The sequence below is a fragment of the Eptatretus burgeri genome, chromosome 10 (genome assembly GCF_056783735.1).
Source record: "Eptatretus burgeri isolate ZD-2024b chromosome 10, Ebu_testis_v1, whole genome shotgun sequence".
NCBI classification, from domain to species: Eukaryota; Metazoa; Chordata; class Myxini; order Myxiniformes; family Myxinidae; genus Eptatretus; species Eptatretus burgeri.
Genome location: NC_140970.1, coordinates 46,273,635 through 46,299,619, shown reverse-complemented (window position 1 = coordinate 46,299,619; position 25,985 = coordinate 46,273,635). Strand labels below are relative to the sequence as shown.

At 46.1% G+C, this 25,985-nt stretch overlaps 1 protein-coding gene across 5 annotated transcripts in view; it reads left to right on the top strand.

Annotated features, from left to right (window-relative positions):
- The first annotated feature begins 283 nt into the window (after positions 1-283).
- The window catches only part of UXT (ubiquitously expressed prefoldin like chaperone), a 27,924-nt gene continuing 2,222 nt past the window's right edge, over positions 284-25,985 (top strand). The window contains exons 1-6 of one of the 5 annotated variants that reach the window (XM_085898107.1): positions 300-549; positions 9,628-9,709; positions 10,207-10,277; positions 18,162-18,269; positions 18,530-18,593; positions 25,611-25,985. The exon at positions 25,611-25,985 is cut by the window's right edge and continues 2,222 nt beyond it. In XM_085898107.1, the coding sequence (XP_085754233.1) occupies positions 470-549; positions 9,628-9,709; positions 10,207-10,277; positions 18,162-18,269; positions 18,530-18,593; positions 25,611-25,673 (468 nt within the window). In that variant the 5' untranslated portion in view covers positions 300-469 and the 3' untranslated portion in view covers positions 25,674-25,985. Of the gene's footprint in view, positions 550-5,011; positions 5,175-9,627; positions 9,710-10,206; positions 10,278-18,161; positions 18,274-18,529; positions 18,594-25,610 lie in introns of those variants that run through there. The other 4 variants (XM_085898108.1, XM_085898111.1, XM_085898110.1 and 1 more) reach the window with 4 other exon arrangements.

Genomic DNA, 25,985 nt, shown 5'->3' with positions numbered 1-25,985 from the left:
CGTGCCTCATAAAGTAGCACGGTGCGAGCGGTCCGCGTCCTCGTGCCTCATAAAGTAGCACGGCACGAGCGGTCCGCGTCCTCGTGCCTCATGAAGTAGCACGGCGCGAGCGGTCCGCGTCCTCGTGCCTCATGAAGTAGCACGGCGCGAGCGGTCCGCGTCCTCGTGCCTCATGAAGTAGCACGGTGCGAGCGGTCCGCGTCCTCGTGCCTCATAAAGTAGCACGGTGCGAGCGGTCCGCGTCCTCGTGCCTCATAAAGTAGCACGGCGCGAGCGGTCCGCGTCCTCGTGCCTCATGAAGTAGCACGGCGCGAGCGGTCCGCGTCCTCGTGCCTCATAAAGTAGCACGGCGCGAGCGGTCCGCGTCCTCGTGCCTCATAAAGTAGCACGGCGCGAGCGCAGCGCACCAAAGCCGGAAGTGTTCACGTGCCCGAAACGAAGCAGACCACGTGATTCGCCGCTGCGTGCTATGGCCTTTCCCGGATCGGTGGAAGCCAAAGTGCGAAGCTACGAACATTTCGCAAACGATGTGCTCAAACAAGACCTGCAGTAAGTGTTTTCACCGCAAGTGTTTGGTAATCCCGTTATGTTTACCTGACCGGTGTGGGTTCCATTCCTACCCCTCGATACGGCTGACTTGTTGTAGGGGCTTGTTGTTGTAGGGGTGAGGAGGTAAAACGTCTCACGGTGTTTGGAAGAAAGAGTACGGTTTTGGACAGGTACCAGACTCAGCGGTGTAGTGCTTCGAGGGTCCGCTCTGAGGGTGGGAGGTCGGTGGTTCAAAGCAGGGTCGAGTCTTGCCAAAGATTAAAAAATAAAAAAATGGTGCATTCTGCTTCCTTGCTCAACGTTCAGCGTTGACAAGGACAGAGCACGGACAAAACTCTGGGAAGGCAATGGCAAACCACCCAGGATAACCCCTTGCCAAGAAGCTTCTTCGGCAGCACCAACCATTCCAAAGTCTAAACTCTTCAAAGTACTGTACGGTGGACCTACATCGAATGAAGGACCGACATCAAATGAATGAAGGACCGACATCAAATGAAGGACCTACAGACATCGAATGAATGAAGGACCGACATCAAATGAAGGACCAACATCATGTGAAGGACCAACATCATGTGAAGGACCGCCATCAGGTGAAGGACCGTCATCACGTGAAAGACCTACGGACATCGAATGAATGAAGGACCGGCATTAGGTGAAGGACTGGAATCGCGTGAAGGACCGGCATCACGTGAAGGACCGGCATCACGTGAAGGGCCTACAGACATCGAATGAATGAAGGACCGTCATCATGTGAAGGACCACCATCACATGAAGAACCATCATAACGTGAAGAACCGGCATCACGTGAAGGACGAGCATCAAATGAAGGACCTACAGACATCGAATGAATGAAGGACCGGCATCACGTGAAGGACCGTCATCACGTGAAGGACCGGAATCACATGAAGGACCGTCATCACGTGAAGGACCACCATAACGTGAAGGACCGTCATCACGTGAAGGACCGGAATCACATGAAGGACCGTCATCATGTGAAGGACCACCATAACGTGAAGGACCGGCATCACTTGAAGGACCAGCATCAAATGAAGGACCTACAGACATCGAATGAGTGAAGGACCATCATCACGTGAAGGACTGGCATCACATGAAGGACCTGCAGACATCGAATGAATGAAGGACCGTCATCACGTGAAGGACTGTCACCACATGAAGAACCATCATCACGTGAAGGACCGGCATCAAATGAAGGACCTGCAGACATCGAATGAATGAAGGACCGTCATCACGTGAAGGACTGTCACCACATTAAGAACCATCATCACGTGAAGGACCGGCATCACATGAAGGACCTGCAGACATCGAATGAATGAAGGACCGTCATCACGTGAAGGACTGTCACCACATGAAGAACCATCATCACGTGAAGGACCGGCATCAAATGAAGGACCTGCAGACATCGAATGAATGAAGGACCGTCATCACGTGAAGGACTGTCACCACATTAAGAACCATCATCACGTGAAGGACCGGCATCACATGAAGGACCTGCAGACATCGAATGAATGAAGGACCGTCATCACGTGAAGGACTGTCACCACATGAAGAACCATCATCACGTGAAGGACCGGCATCAAATGAAGGACCTGCAGACATCGAATGAATGAAGGACCGTCATCACGTGAAGGACTGTCACCACATTAAGAACCATCATCACGTGAAGGACCGGCATCACATGAAGGACCTGCAGACATCGAATGAATGAAGGACCGTCATCACGTGAAGGACTGTCACCACATGAAGAACCATCATCACGTGAAGGACCGGCATCAAATGAAGGACCTGCAGACATCGAATGAATGAAGGACCGTCATCACGTGAAGGACTGTCACCACATTAAGAACCATCATCACGTGAAGGACCGGCATCACATGAAGGACCTGCAGACATCGAATGAATGAAGGACCGTCATCACGTGAAGGACTGTCACCACATGAAGAACCATCATCACGTGAAGGACCGGCATCAAATGAAGGACCTGCAGACATCGAATGAATGAAGGACCGTCATCACGTGAAGGACTGTCACCACATTAAGAACCATCATCACGTGAAGGACCGGCATCACATGAAGGACCTGCAGACATCGAATGAATGAAGGACCGTCATCACGTGAAGGACTGTCACCACATGAAGAACCATCATCACGTGAAGGACCGGCATCAAATGAAGGACCTGCAGACATCGAATGAATGAAGGACCGTCATCACGTGAAGGACTGTCACCACATTAAGAACCATCATCACGTGAAGGACCGGCATCACATGAAGGACCTGCAGACATCGAATGAATGAAGGACCGTCATCACGTGAAGGACTGTCACCACATGAAGAACCATCATCACGTGAAGGACCGGCATCAAATGAAGGACCTGCAGACATCGAATGAATGAAGGACCGTCATCACGTGAAGGACTGTCACCACATTAAGAACCATCATCACGTGAAGGACCGGCATCACATGAAGGACCTGCAGACATCGAATGAATGAAGGACCGTCATCACGTGAAGGACTGTCACCACATGAAGAACCATCATCACGTGAAGGACCGGCATCAAATGAAGGACCTGCAGACATCGAATGAATGAAGGACCGTCATCACGTGAAGGACTGTCACCACATTAAGAACCATCATCACGTGAAGGACCGGCATCACATGAAGGACCTGCAGACATCGAATGAATGAAGGACCGTCATCACGTGAAGGACTGTCACCACATGAAGAACCATCATCACGTGAAGGACCGGCATCAAATGAAGGACCTGCAGACATCGAATGAATGAAGGACCGTCATCACGTGAAGGACTGTCACCACATTAAGAACCATCATCACGTGAAGGACCGGCATCACATGAAGGACCTACAGACATCGAATGAATGAAGGACCGGCATCACGTGAAGGACCGGCATCACATGAAGGACCGGCATCACGTGAAGGACTGACAGACATCAAATGAATGAAGGACCGGCATTAGGTGAAGGACCGGAATCACGTGAAGGACTGGCATCACGTGAAGGACCAGCATCAAATGAAGGACCGACAGACATCGAATGAATGAAGGACCTGTAGACATTGAATGAATCAAGGACCGTCATCACGTGAAGGACCACCATTACATGAAGAACCGGCATCACGTGAAGGACCAGCATCAAATGAAGGACCTGCAGACATCGAATGAATGAAGGACCGGCATCACATGAAAGACCGGCAGACATCAAATGAGTGAAGGACCGTCATCACGTGAAGGAGTGGCATCACATGAAGGACCTGCAGACATCGAATGAACGAAGGACCGTCACCACATGAAGAACCATCATCACGTCAAGGACCGGCATCAAATGAAGGACCTGCAGACCGAATGAATGAAGGACCGTCAGCACGTGAAGGACCGGCATCAAATGAAGGACCTGCAGACTCGAATGAGTGAAGGACCGTAATCATGTGAAGGACCGGCATCAAATGAAGGACCTGTAGACATTGAATGAATGAAGGACCATCATCATGTGAAGGACCACCATAACGTGAAGGACCGGCATCACGTGAAGGACCAGCATCAAATGAAGGACCTACAGACATCGAATGAATGAAGGACCGTCATCACGTGAAGGACTGGCATCACATGAAGGACCTGCAGACATCGAATGAATGAAGGACCGTCATCACGTGAAGGACTGTCACCACGTGAAGGACCGGCATCAAATGAAGGACCTGCAGACATTGAATGAATGAAGGACCGTCATCACGTGAAGGACTGTCACCACATTAAGAACCATCATCACGTGAAGGACCGGCATCAAATGAAGGACCTGCAGACATTGAATGAATGAAGGACCGTCATCATGTGAAGGACCACCATAACGTGAAGAACCATCAGAACGTGAAGGACCGGCATCAAATGAAGGACCTACAGACATCGAATGAATGAAGGACCGGCATCACGTGAAGGACCGGCATCACATGAAGGACCTGCAGACATCGAATGAGTGAAGGACCGTCATCACGTGAAGGACCGGCATCAAATGAAGGACCTACAGACATCGAATGAATGAAGGACCGGCATCACATGAAGGACCAGCATCAAATGAAGGACCTATAGACATCGAATGAATGAAGGATCGGCATCAGGTGAAGGACCAGCATCAAATGAAGGACCTACAGACATCGAATGAATGAAGGACCGGCATCACATGAAGGACCAGCATCAAATGAAGGACCTACAGAAATCGAATGAATGAAGGATCGGCATCACCTGAAGGACCAGCATCAAATGAAGGACCTACAGACATCGAATGAATGAAGGACCGGCATCACATGAAGGACCAGCATCAAATGAAGGACCTACAGAAATCGAATGAATGAAGGATCGGCATCACCTGAAGGACCAGCATCAAATGAAGGACCTACAGACATCGAATGAATGAAGGATCGGCATCACCTGAAGGACCAGCATCAAATGAAGGACCTACAGACATCGAATGAATGAAGGATCGGCATCACCTGAAGGACCAGCATCAAATGAAGGACCTACAGACATCGAATGAATGAAGGATCGGCATCACCTGAAGGACCGGCATCAAATGAAACCACAGATCGATTTCAAATGGTGAACTACCCATCGCAGTTATTTATTGATTATAATTTTATGTCTTTCTTGTATCTGCTCATCGTCGAACAGTTGTTTCTCAAAACCATTCCCACAGCAATAAATAGGAAAAGGTTCGCTTGCAATTATGTCGGGAAGTAAAAACATACGAGGCATTTCGGCCCATCAAACGTGCTTGGAAGCAATGGTTGGCAACTTATGGTTTATCTGTACTCTCTCATTTTAACAAAAATGCTTTGTTTATTGTTTCGTATGCAACCTTTGGCTGCTGTTGCACTGTTTTCTGGAAGCGCAGCTGTGCCGCTGATGCAGTGCCCCTTGGTTCCAGTAAGCTGGGACTCATTTTGCTGACCTCAGAAGGATGTCAGGTTGAGTCAACCCACTTGGTGTTAATTCAAAGGCACGACAAGGGCTCAAACCCAAGACCCTAAGATCTTAAGCCGTCACTTTGACCGTTAAGCCAACACCAGGCTTTTTATAATTCTGAGCATCAAGCAAGGAAGCAGCACATACCATTTTAAAAGTCTTTGGTCGATGACTTAGCCGGGGTTTGAACCACTGACCTGCCACACTCAAGAATGAACGCTCCAACCATTATGCCACCGAGTTAATCATACAAGTTTATAAAATCATGCTTGTTTGTACAATGTGGAAATGTAGCAAGCAGGATGGTGGAGTCAGGATTTCCTGACTTGCCTGCTCCATATGGATGCTGCAGCAGCTACTGTTTCTTTCACTTCTGCTTCTGATCCTGCTGCTGATGCTGATTCTGTTGCTGCCATTTGCCGGCGCTGTTGCTGCTGCTGCTGCTGTTACTCCTCAAGATGCTTCTTCCCTGCTGCTATCTCTTCTTTCACTGCTCCTGATGCTGCTTCTTCCCTTGCCACTGCTGCTGCTTCTCTCACCACCACCACTGCTGCTGCTGATTCTGCTCTCTTCTCCCTCCCTTTCACACTGCTGATGCTTCTTTCATCGAACAGCACCATTGATAGAAGCAACAGCCTTGGCAGCTTTTGCTGCTGTTTCGCTTGTTGCTTCTTACCTTATTTATACTCCTCTTGCTTCTGCTTCAATCATTGCTGCTTTCTCTTCTTCCATGGCTTCGTCTGCAGCACCTTAATGACACAAGGCAGTTGATTATGCTGTTGCGATCAATGCCAGAAAGATCTCTCATTTTTTAATATAAATGATATATGTCTCAACATTATTTCAGACATCCAGAGTGATATGTTACCTGCTTATGAATTTACCATGCAGACAGACATATCATTGATTAATGATCAACGTCTATTGGCATTACGAGAAGGACCCAATCCTTACGGGAGCAAACAAGGGGAAGGGGAGGGGTGCTGGGGGTGATGTTATTATCTTTATGATTATTAATACCAGAGTAGAGTACACATCCTACGGGCTATCTCGTTCAAAGTGAGCAACTTCTGACACATCCCTTATTTTGGCGATGTACCGTATCGGCAACAGACTCCTGCCTCAATCGTTCACCGAAAATAAAGATAACATGGGTTATGTATATGAAGCAAAAACATGTACTGCTGCTGTGCATGTGTGTGTGTGTGTGTGTGTGTGTGTGTATGTGTGTGTGTGTGTGTGTGTGTGTGTGTGTGTGTGTGTGTGTGTGTGTGTGTGTGTGTGTGTGTGTGTGTGTGTGTGTGTGTGTGTGTCCTCCATAACTCCAAAACCATGAAACTTAGCAGCCTGAAACTTTGCATGCCTACAAAGTAAACTCCAAGGAAGTGCAAAACAAAATTGGGTGTTTGGGTTAATTAAAAGACGCCTTTTGAAGATGATTGGTTGCCTTATTTAATTATATCCTATATCAGGCGCATCCTTGGTTAGTGGTCACCGCTCTCCATGGGGTCTTAAGGCATATCCGAGGTAACCTCACTGGGGTCTGAAGTTGCAATGTTTTTTTTGTCCTGCTAAACCATGCCTTGACTTACAACAGGCCACAACGATTTCCTCACGATAAAGTTTTTTTTTTCACTTTCCTCTCTCATATTATCAAATGCCTGTTCGTCATAGCTCTGAATCTCTGTTTACATCGCTTTTGTAAGTGCTTTAGTTTTTCAAATTTTGAGCTTGGAGCACGTTTCATACAATATGTGATCCGATTTTCCACGATCTACTCTCACGGACTATTTACAGGATATCATCGAAATATTAATTTCGGTTTTGAGGATCGGATTTCGTCAGGATTAAATAAATGTCAAAATCTGTTGTGAAATCTGATAATTTAAAGAAATAACCAGTCTCATAACTAAGCCGATGTACCTATTTACTTTAAGCAAGCAGGGCTTCTACCTATGTAGACGTTTATCAGTCCCTCCTACCTATGCACACAAGAAAATGTGAAATTTCCGACGCATTAAACGTATCTTTTTCTACTGTTTGCAGAATTGTATTGCGTGAACAAAAATTTTAGGAAAATTAACCAGCTATATGATTTAATGCATTCACTGCTTCACATCATACCCTGTCCCCTCGAGGGATTGCTTACCCATAGCATCTGCCAGATGTGTATGCACTGTATATTTTCGGAGGTTTCGTAAGGTGCTCTTCAGGGAATCAAAGCAAATCTGGTGAAAAACAGACGTTTTAAAATAGTTATAATGTTTGCGTATACTGCGAACCGATGTACCACGTGACGCATGTATAGAGACGAGCAGGCAACGTGGCGGATTATCTGCAATGTTCATTTCATAGGCGATTAAACTTTGCGATGTCTCCAGGGTTGTTGTACATTAAACAGCAACTCTTTTGTGGATAAAATCATTATTTGAACAAATTCATTTTATTTCATTAACTGCTGTGGGTGCAGTGAAGACCAGCTTTAAAGTTGAAGGGATCCTATATGTTATGTAGCCACAGCCTGACCAGCTATTCCTTCTCAACCATTTAATTAGAGTGCTTGCTTGAGTGCTTAAGCCACTTGTTGAGCGCCCAACAATCGATAGCGTTGCAGTTCGTGTTCCGATCGGGATGTACTGTCGGCAATTGCTACAGGGTGGAGGTATATGATTTACAAAGGTTAAATATTTCTCATTTTGTGAGGTTCAAAGCAAAATATTTTTGATAACACCCGATTTTTGAGTCACTTGCCTTATGAATGCGTTTTCTAAATTACAGAGCCAATTTTTTTTCCACCTGTCACGTGATGTTTGGCGAAAGGTGAAAGCTAATCAAGGTTTTTTTGGTTGTATACATTGCGTATATTCGGTAATCACACTGACACTCCAACATGCCGTTTCCTGAAGAATTGCCAATGTTGGTCAAGCACTTTTAGTGTGTGTGCGTGCGTGCGTGCGTGTGTGTTTTGAAAGCATAACATTTTCTCCTTGCCAACTCCCCTCATCCCACCCATCTCTCTGTCCCATCCTCGCTGCACCCCCACATAATAGAGCAACCCTCTCCCTCTCTCTCTCTCTGAACGTGTCCTGGCGGTGATTATGTCTGGACGGTGTTTGTCTGCCTGGTGTTGGCTTCATGGTTAGGGTGGTGGTCTTGGGATCCTAGGATCCTGAGTTCAAATCCCACCCTCTGTTGAATTAATACCTGCTGGGGTTGACTGCCTGCCCATCCCTCTGAGGTCGGCAAAATGAGTGCCAGCTTGCTGGTATACTGTGTCAGAGAGGGACCGCAGAGTATGGTCCCAATGGATGGATGATGTTTGTCTCCAGACGTGTCCGGGCTCTCTTCTCCAAAACTACAGGCACAATTTGGATGAAACTTGACCACAACCTTCATCACCCATGATGTACCAAAGGTTATCGTCTGCCCAAAAATCTTCACTCATCAAGGGGGTCTACTGGGGAGGGGGGAATGGGTGGGGTTGACCGCAAAATAGATATTTGCTGTGTTCTACAATACTACACACAGAATTTTGATGAAACTTTACCACAACATTCTTCACCTTTGATGTACCAAAGTTTGTTCATGGCATTAAAACATTCAAGGACTAGGGGGGTTTGAGTGACTGTTGGTCCTCATCCAGGTGAGCTTCAGGACAGGTGGTCCTATTTTCAAAAATTATTATTTCGCTAATAATTTTTCCTTTGCTCACATATTTTGTAATTTCTTTGCTATCATTCTCCTTCAGTGCATCGCTCATTTGTTATCGCATGAGTCATACTTTTGTGTGTTTTTTTTTTGTTCTACACGTAACAATCATTCCGCTTTGTGCTTGCCAAAGTGAAATTCACCATCGTGCTTTGTACAGTATTGTAGTACTTTTGTAATGATCTATAATAATGATTGATTTTTACATACTTGGTGTTGTTGGGCTGTTTTAATGTGGGTGCAGTCAAGCAAAGGTTACTGTGATTTACAAAGACACAATGTCTTTCAGTTTTGTTTAATATTAATGTATTGTCAATGATTAAATGCTCCTGCACATTACATTTGGTACAATGATTACCGCGAACCCATTTCTGACTAGGAAGGTGCTGGATCAGCGTGATGAGATGTACGAGCAAATGTCTCATTATCTTCAACTCCAGAACATTATCGAAAGGCTGCAGGTAGCAAATGTTGTTGTTTCCCAGAATTCCCCTCATGGATCCATCCCTGATTACAATGCCAGTACATTCACCTTCCTTCCATCCTCTACCATTTAGCTCTGATATGACATTTTTTGTTTCTATAGAAAATTTTCACCTTTTGTCTGTTTGAGTCAGATTTGCATGACTTTTATAGTTGCTGTGGTTGCAAGGTTAGAGGTGATGTAGGAGATCTATTTGAGAGAATGTGCCTTTTTTCCCCCCTCTACATAAGTCGAGACTCATGGAACGGTTAAACAACTGTGGAAGGTTGACAGATAGACAGACACTGCAAAGAGGGGAACAGGCTGACAAAATGCATCGATGTAAGACAGTATGCAATGGGGAGTGGCAGGGAGTAAAAGGTATTGTGTCGGGAAACTCAGGAGGTAGGTATTGGTGACACTATAAGATTGCGATGGGTAAATAGCTGTCTTGCATTTGTCTAACATGCATTTTTGTGTTTGCATATATTGAAGGAAGCGAGCTCGGATAAAGAGATGAAGATGCAAGTGGACCTGGGATGCAATTTTTATGTCGAGGCCAGAGTGTAAGCACAGTTGACTCTCCTCATGATTAATGAACTCATTATGTGGACTATTTGTTTTAATGAATAACTTAACTGGGATTGCACAATGTTGATAAGAATGTGAAGGATTTTAAAGAACTATGTTAGGCTCAAGGAAGTGCATGCAGGATGAGGAAAAACTTCCGTGAGATTTTGTATCTGCTTGCCTTTATTACAAATACGTGGAATGTAGAGTGGTTGTGGAATCGGTGCTCATTCGAGTTGTTTTATCCTTGTGTCTGGAAAATGAGTTTGAAAGAAATTTCTTTGGAATAGCTGGGCCTGTTGCTCCCACATCGAAGCCAGGTTGGTGGCCTATCCATATCCCACTGCCTCCTATCTGGTGTTGCTCCCTCTACCCCTTTTATGCGCTGTTGTTTGCGTTTTGGTTAGTTGGTTGGTTACTTACTGCTGCTGCTTTAAAAAACAAGGACAAATGTGTCCACGAGCAGCGTCCTAAAGGTTTTGTCGGATAAAAAAAAAACAAAAAAAAAACAACTTCCGATATTTCGTCACGTGCCTTGATTAAGCCAATAGCGAAACGCGTCATAATGTATTTACGATATATCGTGTATTTACGAAATTACAATACGATAAATGGAATAATCTTTAAATAGTAACGTGAACTTTTCGAAACTTTAAAGCAAATGTCCGAATATATTTAAAAGTTCATGATGGACGCTCTCAAAAGGCACCGTCTATGTGAGGATGTGTACATGTGCTCAGTATTTAAGGAGATCCGGATCTTGTTTATACAAGAGCTGAGTCCTAGAGATTAAGGTTTTGTCTTCAGAAGAAGAAGAAGAAGAAGAAGAAGAACAACGCCGAGCTCTCTATGAGCAGCGTTCGCTACGCGAGACGCTGATATGAGCCTTCCCAACTATGACCACTTCTTAGCTGATGTCTGTATGGAAATTGACAAGTACTCAGGGAATGTCGGCCTGGCATAATGCGTTGTTTCACGATGGAGCACTGCTCAACTGCATCATCATAGCAGATGAGAGGAGATTGTAGCAACTTCACTCAGACCTTGGTTTTAACACTTGAGAAAACTACAACGCCATTCGGTAGAGCACATACCTCCACCAGGCTGAACACTTTATGTTTTGTATCCCATTGATCACCTGGATCTGGATCCGGACCTTAACCAAAATCGAATTGGCTTGCTCTTGTGACCTACCCAACTCATCCACCTCATTTTGTCATAATCCGTCCACAACTTTTTGAGATATCATGCCATATATTGCTTTTGGCCCTATCTTTCAACGGTGAAGAATCGCTTAAAAATCAAAAATTCCTCAGATCCGGATCCACATTCAGATGTTCACAAAATCTAATAAATTTGCTCTTGTCACACACCCAACCTCTCCACCAAATTTCGTCCGAATTTGTGCGTAACTTTTTGAGATATCCTGTTCACAGACAAACAGACAGGGGTGAAAACATAACCTCGGTCCACCTTAGGTGGTGGAGGTAATGAAAGAAAATGCTTCCATCTCTGGAAAGATGACAAAAGAAACACACCACCACGGTATTTTGCAACACCACTACAATTTATCCTTATTTTTCCAGCCAGAGAAAGGTTCGTCACTTTAAAGTTTAAAATCAAATGAAAGACCAAATACTGCATTGGAGTCATCAGGAGGTACCTGGATAGGACACGGGTTTCAGCTGCTGCTCTCGTATCTGCTCTACCCTCATGGAATGACCGTGAACCTACAGAAAAGTTTCACCTTTGTCTCCTTGAGTAAGACTTGCATGACTTTTATAGTTGCTGTGGTTGAACACTGAGGTTCATCGACGAGGTAACACAATGCCCAACTTTATACTCCACAAAAATAATTTGTAGGAATTAACTTCTCTGGAGACAGATAGATAAAAGAGTGAAAAGAAAAAGCAAGAATTATCACAAATAAAGGGAAATGTGAAAAAGTTGAAAGAAGTGTGAAAGACTGAAGAGAGATGTGAAAAAATCAGTTGACTGGAATAACCTGGACATAGAACTTGGATTTGAGTATTGACTTGTCACGGTTCAATCAAATGCTGCAACAGGAACAAGCTACCAGAGGTCCATCAGAAGGGAAGTATAGTCCACACAGCAGCAGGATGTAACACTGTTTGTTGTAACATTGCTTCAAATGAAGCAACCACACTGTCTTATCGTGATGTGAAAATGAAGAAGAATCTGTTGCACTACCCCAAAATACAGTCGCAGCATTTTCCTGAAGCGAATAAAGCCGTTGTATGTACAGTCGTGGCCAAAAATATTGGCACCCTTGTACTTTTTTTCAAATAACTAACAATTTTCTCCAAAAATAAGTTGAAATTGACGAAAGTGTTTGGTCTCCACAATTAAATATTTCATCGTTAATATTACAGAACCTTTGTTTTTGATTCGGAACTTGATATATCCTTTTAAATCAGAAAATAAATATTAATGGCATTGATAAAATTATTGACACCCTCGACTTAATATTTGGTAGCACAGGGTTTGGACAAAATATCTGCAGTCAAGCACTTCCTGTAGCCATGAATGAGCTTCCTCCACCTCTCTACTAGCAGTTTGGCTCACTCTTCTTGTGTAAGTAAACTGCTCCAGTTCTCCCAGATTTGAAGGGTGCCTTCTCCCAACTGCTGTTTTCAGATCTCACCACAGGTATTCAATGGGATTTAGATCTGGACTCGTTGCTGGCCACTTTAGAACAGTCCAGTGTTTTGGTTTGAACCATTCCTGGGTGCTTTTTGAAGTGTTTGGGGTCATTGTCCTGCTGCAAGACCCATGACCTTTGACGTAGAACCAGCTTTCTGACACTGGGTTGAACGTTGCGCTCTAAAATGCCTTGGTAATCTCCTGATTTCATGATGCCATGCACACATTCAAGGCACCCAGTGCCAGAGGCAGCACAGCAACCCAAAAACATCACTGAACCTCCACCATGATTGACTGTAGGGAAGTTATTCTTTTTCTTTGAAAGCTTCATTTTTTTTTCTGTAAGCGTAGAGATGATGTGCTTTACTATTTAGCTCTAATATGGTCTCATCTGTCCACAGGACATTCTTCCAGAAGGATGTTAGCTTGTTTAGGTGTGTTTTGGCAAACTCCAGTCGGGCTTTCTGATGTGTCTCTCTCAGCAGTGGGGTCCTCCTGGGTCTCCTACTCTAGAACCCCTTTCATTGAGTTGGCAATGGATGGTGCGAGTTCAAACTGTCATACCTTGTGTCTGAAGGTCAGCTTGAATCTGTTTGGCAGTTGATCGAGGTGCTTTCTCCACCATTCGAACAATCCTTCGCTGCAATCTTCCATCAAGTTTTCTCTTGCGGCCACGTCCAGGGAGGTTGGCTACAGTGCCATGGACCTTAAAATTCCTGATAACATTACGTATGGTGGACATTGGAACATCACGATCTCTCGAGATGGACTTGTAGCCTTGAGATTGCCCTTGCTTGGCTACAATCTTGTGTCTGACCTCCTCAGACAATTCTCTGGTTTTCATTCTTTTCTCCATGCTCATTGTGGTACACACATTGACTCAAAACAGCCAAATGACCCCTTTTCTCTGCTCAAACTGGTTGAATGAGTGATTTTTATATTCCAGGCACCTGCAACTCACCACAGGTGAGTTCAATTCCAAAGTAAAGGCGAATCACCTGCTTGAAATCTAATTCTTTGTAACAATTTCTAAAAGGTGCCAATAATATTGTCCTGGCCATTTTAGGATTTGTGTGTGGAATAAGCAAAAATTTAGTAATTTTTTTCTGCTTTTTTTTTTCGTTTTATTTCACTGTAAACCAAATAAATACATATGTGGACACCAAAATATTTTTACTTTCAACAATATTCTGGAAGAAATGGTGCATTATTTGAAAAAAAAGTGCAAGGGTGTCAATATTTTTGGCCATGACAGTAGCAGTGCTTGGATCAAAGATTAACAAATGCAGTGGTATGATGGTGATGAGCTTTGGCTAAGCTGGTTCATCGAGGGGCTTGTACACATGTAATATGAAAGCAAGGACCTGGTCAGGTCAGGTATGGGAGCATGTGCCAGAACAGCGCGTCGCTGCGTCCACTTTCCGCCGGTACTCCAGGGGCCTCCGTCTGGCCATCCCCCAGGCAGATGCCAGGCCCATCCCCATCTCCTTGAGATGATGGTCAACCTACTGCAACCACGAGGCACGTGGTCGGCCCACTGGCCTCCTCCACTTACGAGACTCCCCCGCTGAGAGAATCTGGTGAGCAGGATCAGTGTCAGGAAAACGAGCCACATGTCCATACAGCCGCAACTGACGCTCACGGACTATGCAGGTAACAAATCTCATCCGAGTCTCTCTCAGAAACCGCTCGTTGGACACAAAATCCGACCAGCGATAGCCAAGGATTCTCTGAAGAGACCTGGTACCAAAGGAATTAAGTCTCCGTCTCAGATCCTTGGTCAGAGTCCAGGTCTCGCATCCATAGAGCAAGACTGGAAGTACCAAGGACCTGAAGACTCGGACTTTCGTCCTCCCGCACAGGTACCGGCAGCCCCACACCCCATGATCCAGTGAATCCATGACTCCCCAGGCCCAACCCAGACGTCTATTGAGCTCTGACTCACAGCCAGCAGAGACATGAATATCACTGCCAAGGAAAGTGAATCTCTCCACGACCTCAACATCCTCACCACAAACAGACACAGACAGGATAGCAGCATCCAAGATGTCACCGAAAGCCTGGATCTTAGTTTTGACCCAAGAAACCCGTAATCCCAGCGGCTCCGACTCCTCATTCAGCACCTTGAGGGCCCCCAAGAGGATGTCTAAAGTCTCCGCAAAGATGACTGCATCATCTGCGAAATCAAGGTCCGAGATCGTGACATTCCCAAACGATGCATCGCAACTTGATCTCTCCGACATCCTCCCTAAAATCCAGTTCATACAAGTGCTGAAAAGTGTGGGGGCCAGTACACACTCCTGACGAACTCCAGTAACAACTGGAAATCAGTCAGAGATGGTACCACCACATTCACAGCACTCTCAGTACCAGAGTAGAGTTCAGACATCAGATCGATCAGTTTTGGTGGCACCCCACGAAGACCAAGAATCCTCCAGAGGACATCCCGATTCACTGAATCGAACGCTTTACAGAGATCAACAGAGGCTGCAAGCAGCCCCTGCCGAAACTCTCGCCTGCGTTCGGTGAGGACACTAAGAGCAAGGATATGGTCAATCGCTGACCTCTTTGGTGTAAAGCCTGACTGCTCTGGACGCTGGTGCTCAAGCAGATGGTGGCGAACGCTATCAAGAATTATCCGAGCAAAGACCTTGCCCGGTACTGAGAGCAGCGTCACCCCTCGGTAGTTGTTGCAGTCTTGGCGATCACCCTTCCCTTTCCAGAGAGGAACAACAAGGCCCCTCTTCCAGTCAGTTGGGATGATGCCTGTGTTCCAGGCAGAGCACAAAACTGCATGCAACGACACGAGTGCAGCATTTCCACCAGCCTTGAGAAGTTCAGCATGGATGCCACAGATCCCTGGAGCTTTGCCCCATTTCAACCGGTTCACCACAGCCCCGTGTTTCCACAAGCGAAGGTGGACCACAGTTGATTCGAGGGTCAGCAACAGGGATTGTAACACCCTTGACGTCCAACTCGACAGCTGGGGGATCAGCCTGGTACAACCGCTCAAAGTAACCGGCCCAGCGGGCCTTCACTCCAGACTCCTCTGTCAAGAGCCTACCACTCTCTGCTCTAACTGCAGTGCTCCGAGGGATGGGCTTGGATGAACGGAATGCGCGAATTCCCCTGTAAGCGGGACGAGAATCACCTGTCCACAGGTGATGCTCTACCCCCTCACAGATTCCTCGCACATAGGCCTCCTTGTCCACCCTCAGTACACGTACAGTTTTACGCCTCAGCTCCCTGAACAGCTCAGCTCTGCCATTCAGCCTGGCCCTGCGACTCTGGTCAATGGTATCCAGTGTCCTTTGAGAGACAAAATTCTTCTTTGCCCTGCGGTGGGTTCCAAGACATCCACCGGCAATATCAAGGACGGTGGTCTTGAAGGCACTCCACAACTCTTCAGGACCCCCCAAAGCACCCAGACCCCCCCAAGTGTCCACTCAGCCTGTTCGCAAACTCCTCAGCGACTCTCTCATCCCTGAGCTTGCCAACATCCAGCCTCGGCTGGGATGGTACCATTCTCCAGGATTTAAGGTGCAGCTTTAGAGTTGCTACAACAAGCCTGTGGTCAGTATGAGGAACTGAGCACTCCGGTAGACCCTGCAGTTCTGGATCATCCTCCAGCGACCGTCAATGAGGATATGGTCAATCTCCTTTGCCAACTCACCAATGTTGGAATACCAAGTCCAGCGATGAGCTTGTGGGCGCTGAAACCATGAACCAGCCACCCGAAGCCCATGACTTCTTGCAAAGTCAAGGAACTTAGTGCTATTCTGGTTCATAGTTCCTGACCCAGGGATGGTTATGAGATGTGTGTTGGTCCCCATATCAGTTCCAGTCGATACATTGAAATCCCCCAAGACTAGAAGTGTATCTCGTCTGGGTTACTGATTAACCACAGACTCAAGTGTGGCGTAGAATGCATCCTTTACGGTGAGATCACTCGCCTCAGTCGGAGCATAAACAGAGACCAGGGAAATGACACCTAAGGAGTGACGAATCCTTAATGTCATAATACGCTCGTTGACCGGTGTTACCTCAATTATCATTGGGGTTAGCTTATTGGACACAGCTACAGCAACTCCTTGGGTATGGTAACCATCAGAGCGACCAGACCAATAGTAGGTGTAACCACCCACCATTATCTCGCCGCAATCCGGTCTCCGAACCTCAGAGAGAGCTGCAATCCCGATGTCCAAACGCTTGAGCTCAGATGATAACAGAGACAGGTGATCATCCTCTCTTAGGGATAGGACATTCCAGGCACCCACCCGAAGGGACCGCCTCAGGTTAACCCAAGGAGACCGCCGTCTGGTGGACGACACCTCAGCACCACTCCGACACACTCTCCCGCAATCTGACCCAGGGAGGTTACCCCGTAGTTTCCCTCCTATCATCAAAGATTGGGGGTCCCGAAGGCTTTGCCCCAATCCCGTCATCCGGTGAGCTGCCCTGCGAAAGGAAGCTGCATAGGAGGTACTCCCACGGAGTGGGTTTTCAGATTTTTTTTGCGTTTTTATGTTTTGCGGAATGAAGGGTTTTACGGTGGCCGGAGTGCAAATCCTGCCACCAACCTCCTAATAAGAAGTAACCCAACTGCAGGAGGACGTCCGCAGACACAGTTGGGCACGAGATATGGATGGCCGTTGGCTCACAAGGAGCTCCTCCGCCCTTTGACAGGTTTTGTTTTTAATCCTGCTGGGTGTCCATATCTAAACACCATCCTCACCAGAAAACCTGGTGGGGGAGATGGTTTCGGCGCCGACAACCTGACCATGGAACAGGTTAGTACAGGTTTACATGGTACCTGTAGCAGGTCACAGATCTCACCTGACCTGATGGAAAAGCAAGGACCTGGGTGTATTATTATTTTTTCTATCTTTTTGTTAAGGTGCAAAACCAAGTTGGTTCTTTCTGATTTCACATACTCACCTCCTTCTTCACTGTCAGTATTTACCTATGTTACAATGGAATACCAGTCTGTGAAGGCTGGTGTCAGCATTGGTAGATTAGGTAAATGGACTTTATCAACCTGAGGTGAAGAGCGTGTTTGGAGCACGCTCTTTGGAGCACGGCTGACGTTTCGACAATTAGCACTTCGTCAGATCAAAGAAGGCTCTGATAACACACATTAATTTTGAGTTGATAAAATGATAAACTGGATTGTCCTCCATCCTTTACCCAACCGTCCATCCTTGTGTGTATGCCAGGCCAGACGCCAGCAGGATCTTCGTTGCAGTGGGTTACGGCTTCTTCGTCGAATTCACCCATGAGGAGGCACTGAGATTCATCGACAAGAAAGTGAAACGACTTACAGAGTAAATTCCTAAACTTCCTCTTCACAGCCACGGTTTGAGAGCAACATGCAGGGGAATGGGACATATTGGTTTGAGGGCGTTGCCACAACGCCGGTAGATTGGTTCATCATTGAGGTGCACTCCAGATAGTTTGCTGTGTGAATCGAATCGAAAGTTTGCGGTGAAGCTTTTTCTTTCACCATACGGGGTTTGACTTTCTTCACTGCCTCTGATGTTCGTTTGCTCGTTGTGTTGATCTCAACATGTCTTTCTTTTTCCAGGTGCAGTGATGTGCTCACCAAGGATTCAGCAAAAATAAAAGCGAATATCAAGATTGTTTTGGAGGTAAAGATTTGTGGATAACTTTCTCACTGCTTTGTGTCTTTGCCATGATTCTTCATCATGAAATCTTTACAATTATGCTAAACATAAAGAAACGAGGACAAATGTGTCCAAGAGCAGCATCCTAAAGGTTTTGTCGGCTAAAAAAAAAAAACAAAAAAAACAACAACTTCCGATATTTCGTCACGTGCCTTGATTAAGCCAATAGCGAAACCCGTCATAATGTATTTACGTATTTACGATCTCTCATGTATTTACGACATATCGTGTATTGACGAAACTACAATACGATAAATGGAATAATCTTTAAATAGTAACGTGAACTTTTCGAAACTTTAAAGCAAATGTCCGAATATATTTAAAAGTTCATGATAGACGCTCTCAAAAGGCACCGTCAATGCGAGGATGTGTACAAGTGCTTAGTATGTAACGAGATCCGGATCTTGTATTATACAAGAGCCGAGTCCTAGAGGTTAAAGTTTTGTCTTCACAAGAAGAAGAAGAACAACGCCGAGCTCTCTATGAGCAGCGTTCGCCATGCGAGACGCTGCTAAAAAATAACGTTTTACATTATCAGGTGTTAATTTTACTCAATACACCAAAACTGCTAAAACTACCTTAAAACGGTTCCAATATCCACCACAAACTTCAAACTTGACTTCGCACTATTTCATTTGCCACATCTCATTTGGCTTCCATAAGAGACGATGATAGTATGGTGTCGTGACAGCACAGTTACATTTGTGCTGTCTCATCTGGGTTTGATTCCTGACCTAATTATAAGCTTTGGTGCTCCGCAAGCAGGGCGTTGCATCACAGTGCGTTGTCCCTCGGAAAGACGTTTAGTCAGAAGACAAGTCTGTCCTCCTCACTGGTCATTGGTTAATGTTTAAATGCATGGTTTCTTTCGCAAAGAGTAGATGAGTTATCACCGACACTCTTAACGAATTACAAATTCCCATCCAAATCGCCTTCAGTCGAATGCCAGGCCTGCCGAGCAAGTTTGCGAAAGACGTGCAAAAAAAACTTTCCCCGGCCGATCCCACAAGAATGCGGGAATAATTGGGGCCGATAAAGAAGTAAGATTAGGCTTCCAAGCCAGTATGATTCCAACCTTGTTCTTGTTGGGGTTGGAATGATTTTTCTGCCTCATACTGTGTCGCATTATTCCCAGAGACCACGTCACTGAAAAGCTTAAAACTCCACATGCTTGTTACAAGTTATGTGATATAATGCAGATCCTCCAACAAGGCTGATTGGCCAAAATATTTTGTGGCTTTCTTGAATTTATGAGCACTGTACCAGCAAAGAATCCGTCCGAAAGGACTGGTTAGTCCCCCCCCCCCTTATGATGTAAGCACCCTACGGGTGGTCTTGTTCCAGGCACGCTCCACATTCTTCTGACGCATAACTTTGTTACCTTCGCATTCTGCGAAAGGTTATGTTTTGGTCGGCGTGTATTTATTTATTTATTTATTTATTTGTAATCTTGTGATTCGTATAACTCAAAAAGTATTAAACCGAATTGCATGAAATTTGGTGGGATGATTGGTTATTAGCCAGGAAGCATTCAATTAGATTTTGGGATCGTTCGGGTCAAAGGTCAAGGTCAAGGTCACGAAAAGGTCAAAATCGTCTTTTTACGATAACACGGTCAATTTTTATTCAATTTGCATGCAACTAATGCCAAAATGTTCAGAATTCAACGCCTCATCTTGTGATATGCAATATGACACAATGACGCCCATACTCTTGTTACCGGTCAGGGGTCAAAGGTCAGGGGGGTCACGACCTTGAAAAATATGCGGTTTTTGTCATAACGCGGTCAATTCTTGTCCACTTTACATGAACCCAGCACCAAAATGTTCAGAATTTAATGCCCAATCTTGTGACACAATGACGTCATAACACATGTCACCGGTTGGGGTAAAATGTCGGGGGGGGGGTCACGCCCTTGAAAAATATGCGGTTTTCGGCATAACTCAGTCAATTCTTATTCGATTTGCATGAAACCAGCATCAAACGAGATTACCTTCTCTTGTTGAAACGTTGTATTCACCGAGCTTGCGAGTAAAGACTCACCAAAACGACGTGAGTTGATTGTTGTTTAGTCCGTAGTCCCCGAAAGTCGGGGGGGGGGGTCATGACATTATAGATATGTGGTTTGTGTCATAAGACCATTCATATGAAACCAGTTCCCCACACTCATACCAAGAACAAAAAAAGTAGTGGCGGCGAAGGTATGCGCTCTACGAGTGCCCGTTGTAGTTTGGGCGGTGTTTTGGCCAGTGACAGCTCCGTATAGGAAAAATATATAACCTGGGTTACGTGCATGAAGGAAAAACATACCTACTGCTTATAATTGAAAACACTTTACAGCACCAGAGAACGTGTGTTCAGGAATACTGTGCTGTAATTGGTGGGACTTGTAACACCCTCCCCTACCATGAGGCGGCGCTACACGATACACATTGACATGGAGAATTTGTGTCCCCTCCCTCACCTCCCAAGACCATCGGCAAAGATAAATACACCCCTATCCATTAATTGGAGTCATGCTGATCCGATGTAGCAAGTCTGGCTGTAAATGGCGCAGAACTGTCGGAGGAGTAGCCTGACAAACAAATACACAAACACCGGCCTGTGAATTATAGCAAGGATTTTATTGACTTGTAATACCGCCTTTCACCAGGTGGCACTATACAATGCGCATTTACAAGGAGAATGTTGTTGTCCTCCCGCATCCCGAATCCCAGGGGCCATGATCTTTTTCTTTTTACCGCCTAAAACCAGCACCCCGAGTACAATCGTCCATTTTCAACTCGTTCCAACGGTTGAGGAGTGCATCGGAGTAAAACGAACTGCGTGTGGTTTTCATGTCGAGAAGTGCTGTTTTATTATGTCTTGTAATACCTCCTTACACCACGAACAGCACCATGCGATGCATATTTACGTTGAGAGAATTGGGATACCCACCTCCCTCCCCTCTGAACCCCAAGGACTCGGAATTTTCTTTACCACAAAAAAAAATCTTCCCATGCACAAGCACTAGTTACAGTGCGGCGACATCGCGCTGTTATATAATTGGCTATTCTGTCCTGTGTCTTCTGTCACACTTTTTGGGTGTGATGTGGGCGGAGATGGCCGGGTGAATTGTGGGCGGAGATTGCCGGGTGAATTGTGGGCGGAGATTGCCGGGTGAATTGTGGGCGGAGATTGCCAGGTGAATTGTGGGCGGAGATTGCCGGGTGGATTGTGGGCGGAGATTGCCGGTGTATTGTGGGCGGAGATTGCCCGGTGGATTGTGGGCGGAGATTGCCGGGTGTATTGTGGGTGGAGATTGCCGGGTGAATTGTGGGCGGAGATTGCCGGGTGTATTGTGGGTGGAGATTGCCGGGTGAATTGTGGGCGGAGATTGCCGGGTGGATTGTGGGCGGAGATTGCCGGGTGTATTGTGGGTGGAGATTGCCGGGTGAATTGTGGGCGGAGATTGCCGGGTGAATTGTGGGCGGAGATTGCCGGGTGAATTGTGGGCGGAGATTGCCGGGTGGATTGTGGGCGGAGATGGCCGGGTGTATTGTGGGCGGAGATTGCCGGATGGATTGTGGGCGGAGATTGCCGGTGTATTGTGCGCGGAGATTGCCGGGTGTATTGTGGGCGGAGATTGCCGGTGTATTGTGGGCGGAGATTGCCGGGTGTATTGTGGGCGGAGATTGCCGGGTGTATTGTGGGCGGAGATTGCCGGGTGTATTGTGGGCGGAGATTGCCGGGTGAATTGTGGGCGGAGATTGCCGGGTGGATTGTGGGCGGAGATTGCCGGGTGTATTGTGGGCGGAGATTGCCGGTGGATTGTGGGCGGAGATTGCCGGGTGTATTGTGGGCGGAGATTGCCGGTGTATTGTGGGCGGAGATTGCCGGGTGTATTGTGGGCGGAGATTGCCGGGTGTATTGTGGGCGGAGATTGCCGGTGGATTGTGGACGGAGATTGCCGGGTGTATTGTGGGCGGAGATTGCCGGGTGTATTGTGGGCGGAGATTGCCGGGTGAATTGTGGGCGGAGATTGCCGGGTGGATTGTGGGCGGAGATTGCCGGGTGTATTGTGGGCGGAGATTGCCGGGTGTATTGTGGGCGGAGATTGCCGGGTGTATTGTGGGCGGAGATTGCCGGTGTATTGTGGGCGGAGATTGCCGGTGGATTGTGGACGGAGATTGCCGGGTGTATTGTGGGCGGAGATTGCCGGTGGATTGTGGGCGGAGATTGCCGGGTGTATTGTGGGCGGAGATTGCCGGGTGGATTGTGGGCGGAGATGGCCGGGTGTATTGTGGGCGGAGATTGCCGGTGTATTGTGGGCGGAGATTGCCGGGTGTATTGTGGGCGGAGATTGCCGGGTGTATTGTGGGCGGAGATTGCCGGTGTATTGTGGGCGGAGATTGCCGGGTGTATTGTGGGCGGAGATTGCCGGTGGATTGTGGACGGAGATTGCCGGGTGTATTGTGGGCGGGGTTTGCCGGGTGAATTGTGGGCGGAGATTGCCGGGTGTATTGTGGGCGGAGATTGCCGGGTGTATTGTGGGCGGAGATTGCCGGGTGTATTGTGGGCGGAGATTGCCGGGTGTATTGTGGGCGGGGTTTGCCGGGTGAATTGTGGGCGGAGATTGCCGGTTGTATTGTGGGCGGAGTTTGCCGGGTGGATTGTGGGCGGAGTTTGCCGGGTGAATTGTGGGCGGGGTTAATGCAGAAGAGCAACGTTTTTTTGTGCTGAATTGTTTTCTGTGTGACGCCAGAAGTTTATTTTCTGAGCCGGAAGTGGTAAAGTTGCTGTTCCGTTCGTTGTTGACGCGCAGCGTTGTAACTCTCGTTCTTCATCGTTTTTCACCAGAAGTGTTTTTAAAATGTCTTGAGGTGATTTCTTCCTCTTTTTTTTGGTGACAGAAGTGGTTATTACAGCGCGGCGACATCGCGCTGTTTTATAATTGGCTATTCTGTCCTGTGTCTTCTGTCACACTTACGGCCTCGTACGTCCCTTTGATCTGAGGGCTATAAACAGAAATTTGTCCAACGTCACAACTCTTCCCATCATGCATGCTCATTCACCGTGTCTACATTTAAATTTTATAACTCCAAATTGCTTCATCATTCTTAACCTCGACTTTTACTGCCCCCAGCCGCGCGATATCGAAGTATTCGCTTCTTGTTTTCAATTCATTTCGTCCACCGGTTTAGAAGTGCACAGAAGTGAAGCAAACAAACGCACAGATACCTCCCAAATTATATGCACCGTATTTTCCAGCATATAAATCGATACTTATTTTCTCGGAAGTCCGGTCCTCGACTGATCATCACAACCGACTTATCTCTCTGGTTTACGACATCAAATTGGAAAGTGTGATTTTTTTTTTTTCTGAAATAAATTGTATAATTATTGTTCATTTCAGACACACTCCAGCAATCATTGACCGGAGCGCTTGCCGATTGTGTGAGCAACTAAACGTTAATCCGCTCGCTGACGCATGCGAAACTATCCCATCAATAACGAGCACACACTCACCAATTACGTTCGATCCCTTTCAATCCTAATCATATGTATCCATCCTTACTGGGTCATCTCAAAAATGCCTCCCGGAGTCACACAAGCTGTACGCGGTGGCTTTTAAGTTGAAAGTTTTCAAGTTTCTCCACACAGAAAATATGGTGTCAGCGAGAAATGTGTTTGGGACTGGCAAAATGTTATGTGCTGTGAGTTGGTGCTGATAATTAATGATCCTGGAGCTTGTTTTAATTACGGTACTGTAAGTTACCTTGACATGTTGACAAACTTGTTGAAAAGCTATTTACATTCCGAATTTATCCGAAAGCTCATCCCACAAAGCACTTCGAATAATATGCACAAAACGGGTCATTCATATTCATATTCATATTCATATTCATGACCCTGGAAGTACCATTTGGCAGCATTGTGTTGTGACAGTATCAGGGAGGAATCGACACCTCCATTGTTCTAGCTGACTGACAGTTCAGCTCATGACTGTTGGTGATCTCGCTTCATCTTGTTCTCCAAATCGACTTGACATGAATGAAGGAAAGGAAAATGGGAATCCTTACTATAATTCATGGATTGGTGTGTGTGTGTGTGTGTGTGTGTGTGTGTGTGTGTGTGTGTGTGTGTGTGTGTGTGTGTGTGTGTGTGTGTGTGTGTGTGTGTGTGTGTGTGTGTGTGTGTGTGTGTGTGTGTGTGTGTGTGTTTCACACTACTACTTCTACAGTTCTGGGCCAGACATCCAGACTTGCTACAGAGGATCAGCATGACTCCAGTTAATGTATCGGGGTGTTTTAATCTTTGCCGGTGCTCTTAGGAAGGGGGTGGGGGGTGCAAATTGTCTATGTAAATGTATATCATGTAGCGCCACCTTCAGGTGGGAGAGGGTGTTACAAGTCCCACCATTTACAGTCTTGCTGTCCCACGTTTTCCAGTGCAGTGAGGTGTGTTGAATTATAAGCAGGTGGTATGTTTTTGCTTCATGCACGTTACCTGGATTTTGTTGTTTTTGCCTATATGCAGCCGTCAGTTGCCTATACACCACCCACATAAAGGTATGCGTCAGGAGAACGTGTTGCATGCTTGGAACAAGATCACTTGTAGGGCGGGCACTCGGCTGGTATGAACTTGCACTCCACATCGATTTATAGGCCGGAAAATATGGTGCTATGATTTCCAAAGAAAATTTAAAACAATTTTCTTGCACAGAATAGCTGAAACAATCGATGCAATGACAATTTGACCGAAGATTATTGATGGTTTTTTTTTTTTTTTTCATGGGAAAAAACAAACATACTGCGAAACAAAGGTTTGAGGAAAGGTGATTATGGTTTGACCTGCACTTTAGTGTGACTGATGATTTGTGTTGCTAAGTTTGGTAAGGTGACAAAAGTCCATAAAAGCTGTTGGTGTCGCTGTCAAGAAAGAGAGTGGGAAGAGGGAAAAAAATACAAGGTTCGCTTGTTTTCTGACTTTATGTTTCAGGGGCTTCGAGAACTTCAACACCTGCCGGATTTCGCAGACGAATGTCGGAGAGAAGTTTTGTGAACACCAAAAACTTTTTGTTTTATTTCAAAGCAATTGTTCTACTTATGAGCCTGGATTTCACATGAGTTTTCTGAAGAATTTATGATTGCATCTTTTTGAACTCTGTTAAGCTCAACTACTTTGAGAATGTGTTGCAGGGAAGATGCACTGCACATGCCTGAAGTGGTAACTAAAGTTTATTTTTTATTTTTTATTTTTTATTATCTGTCTGTTTGCTGTGACTACTTTTTAACATGAGATAACACAATATCAGAAGGACATACTTGCAAGTATGCTTCACGTACAACCTTTGTTCCCTTTACTAAGAAATGG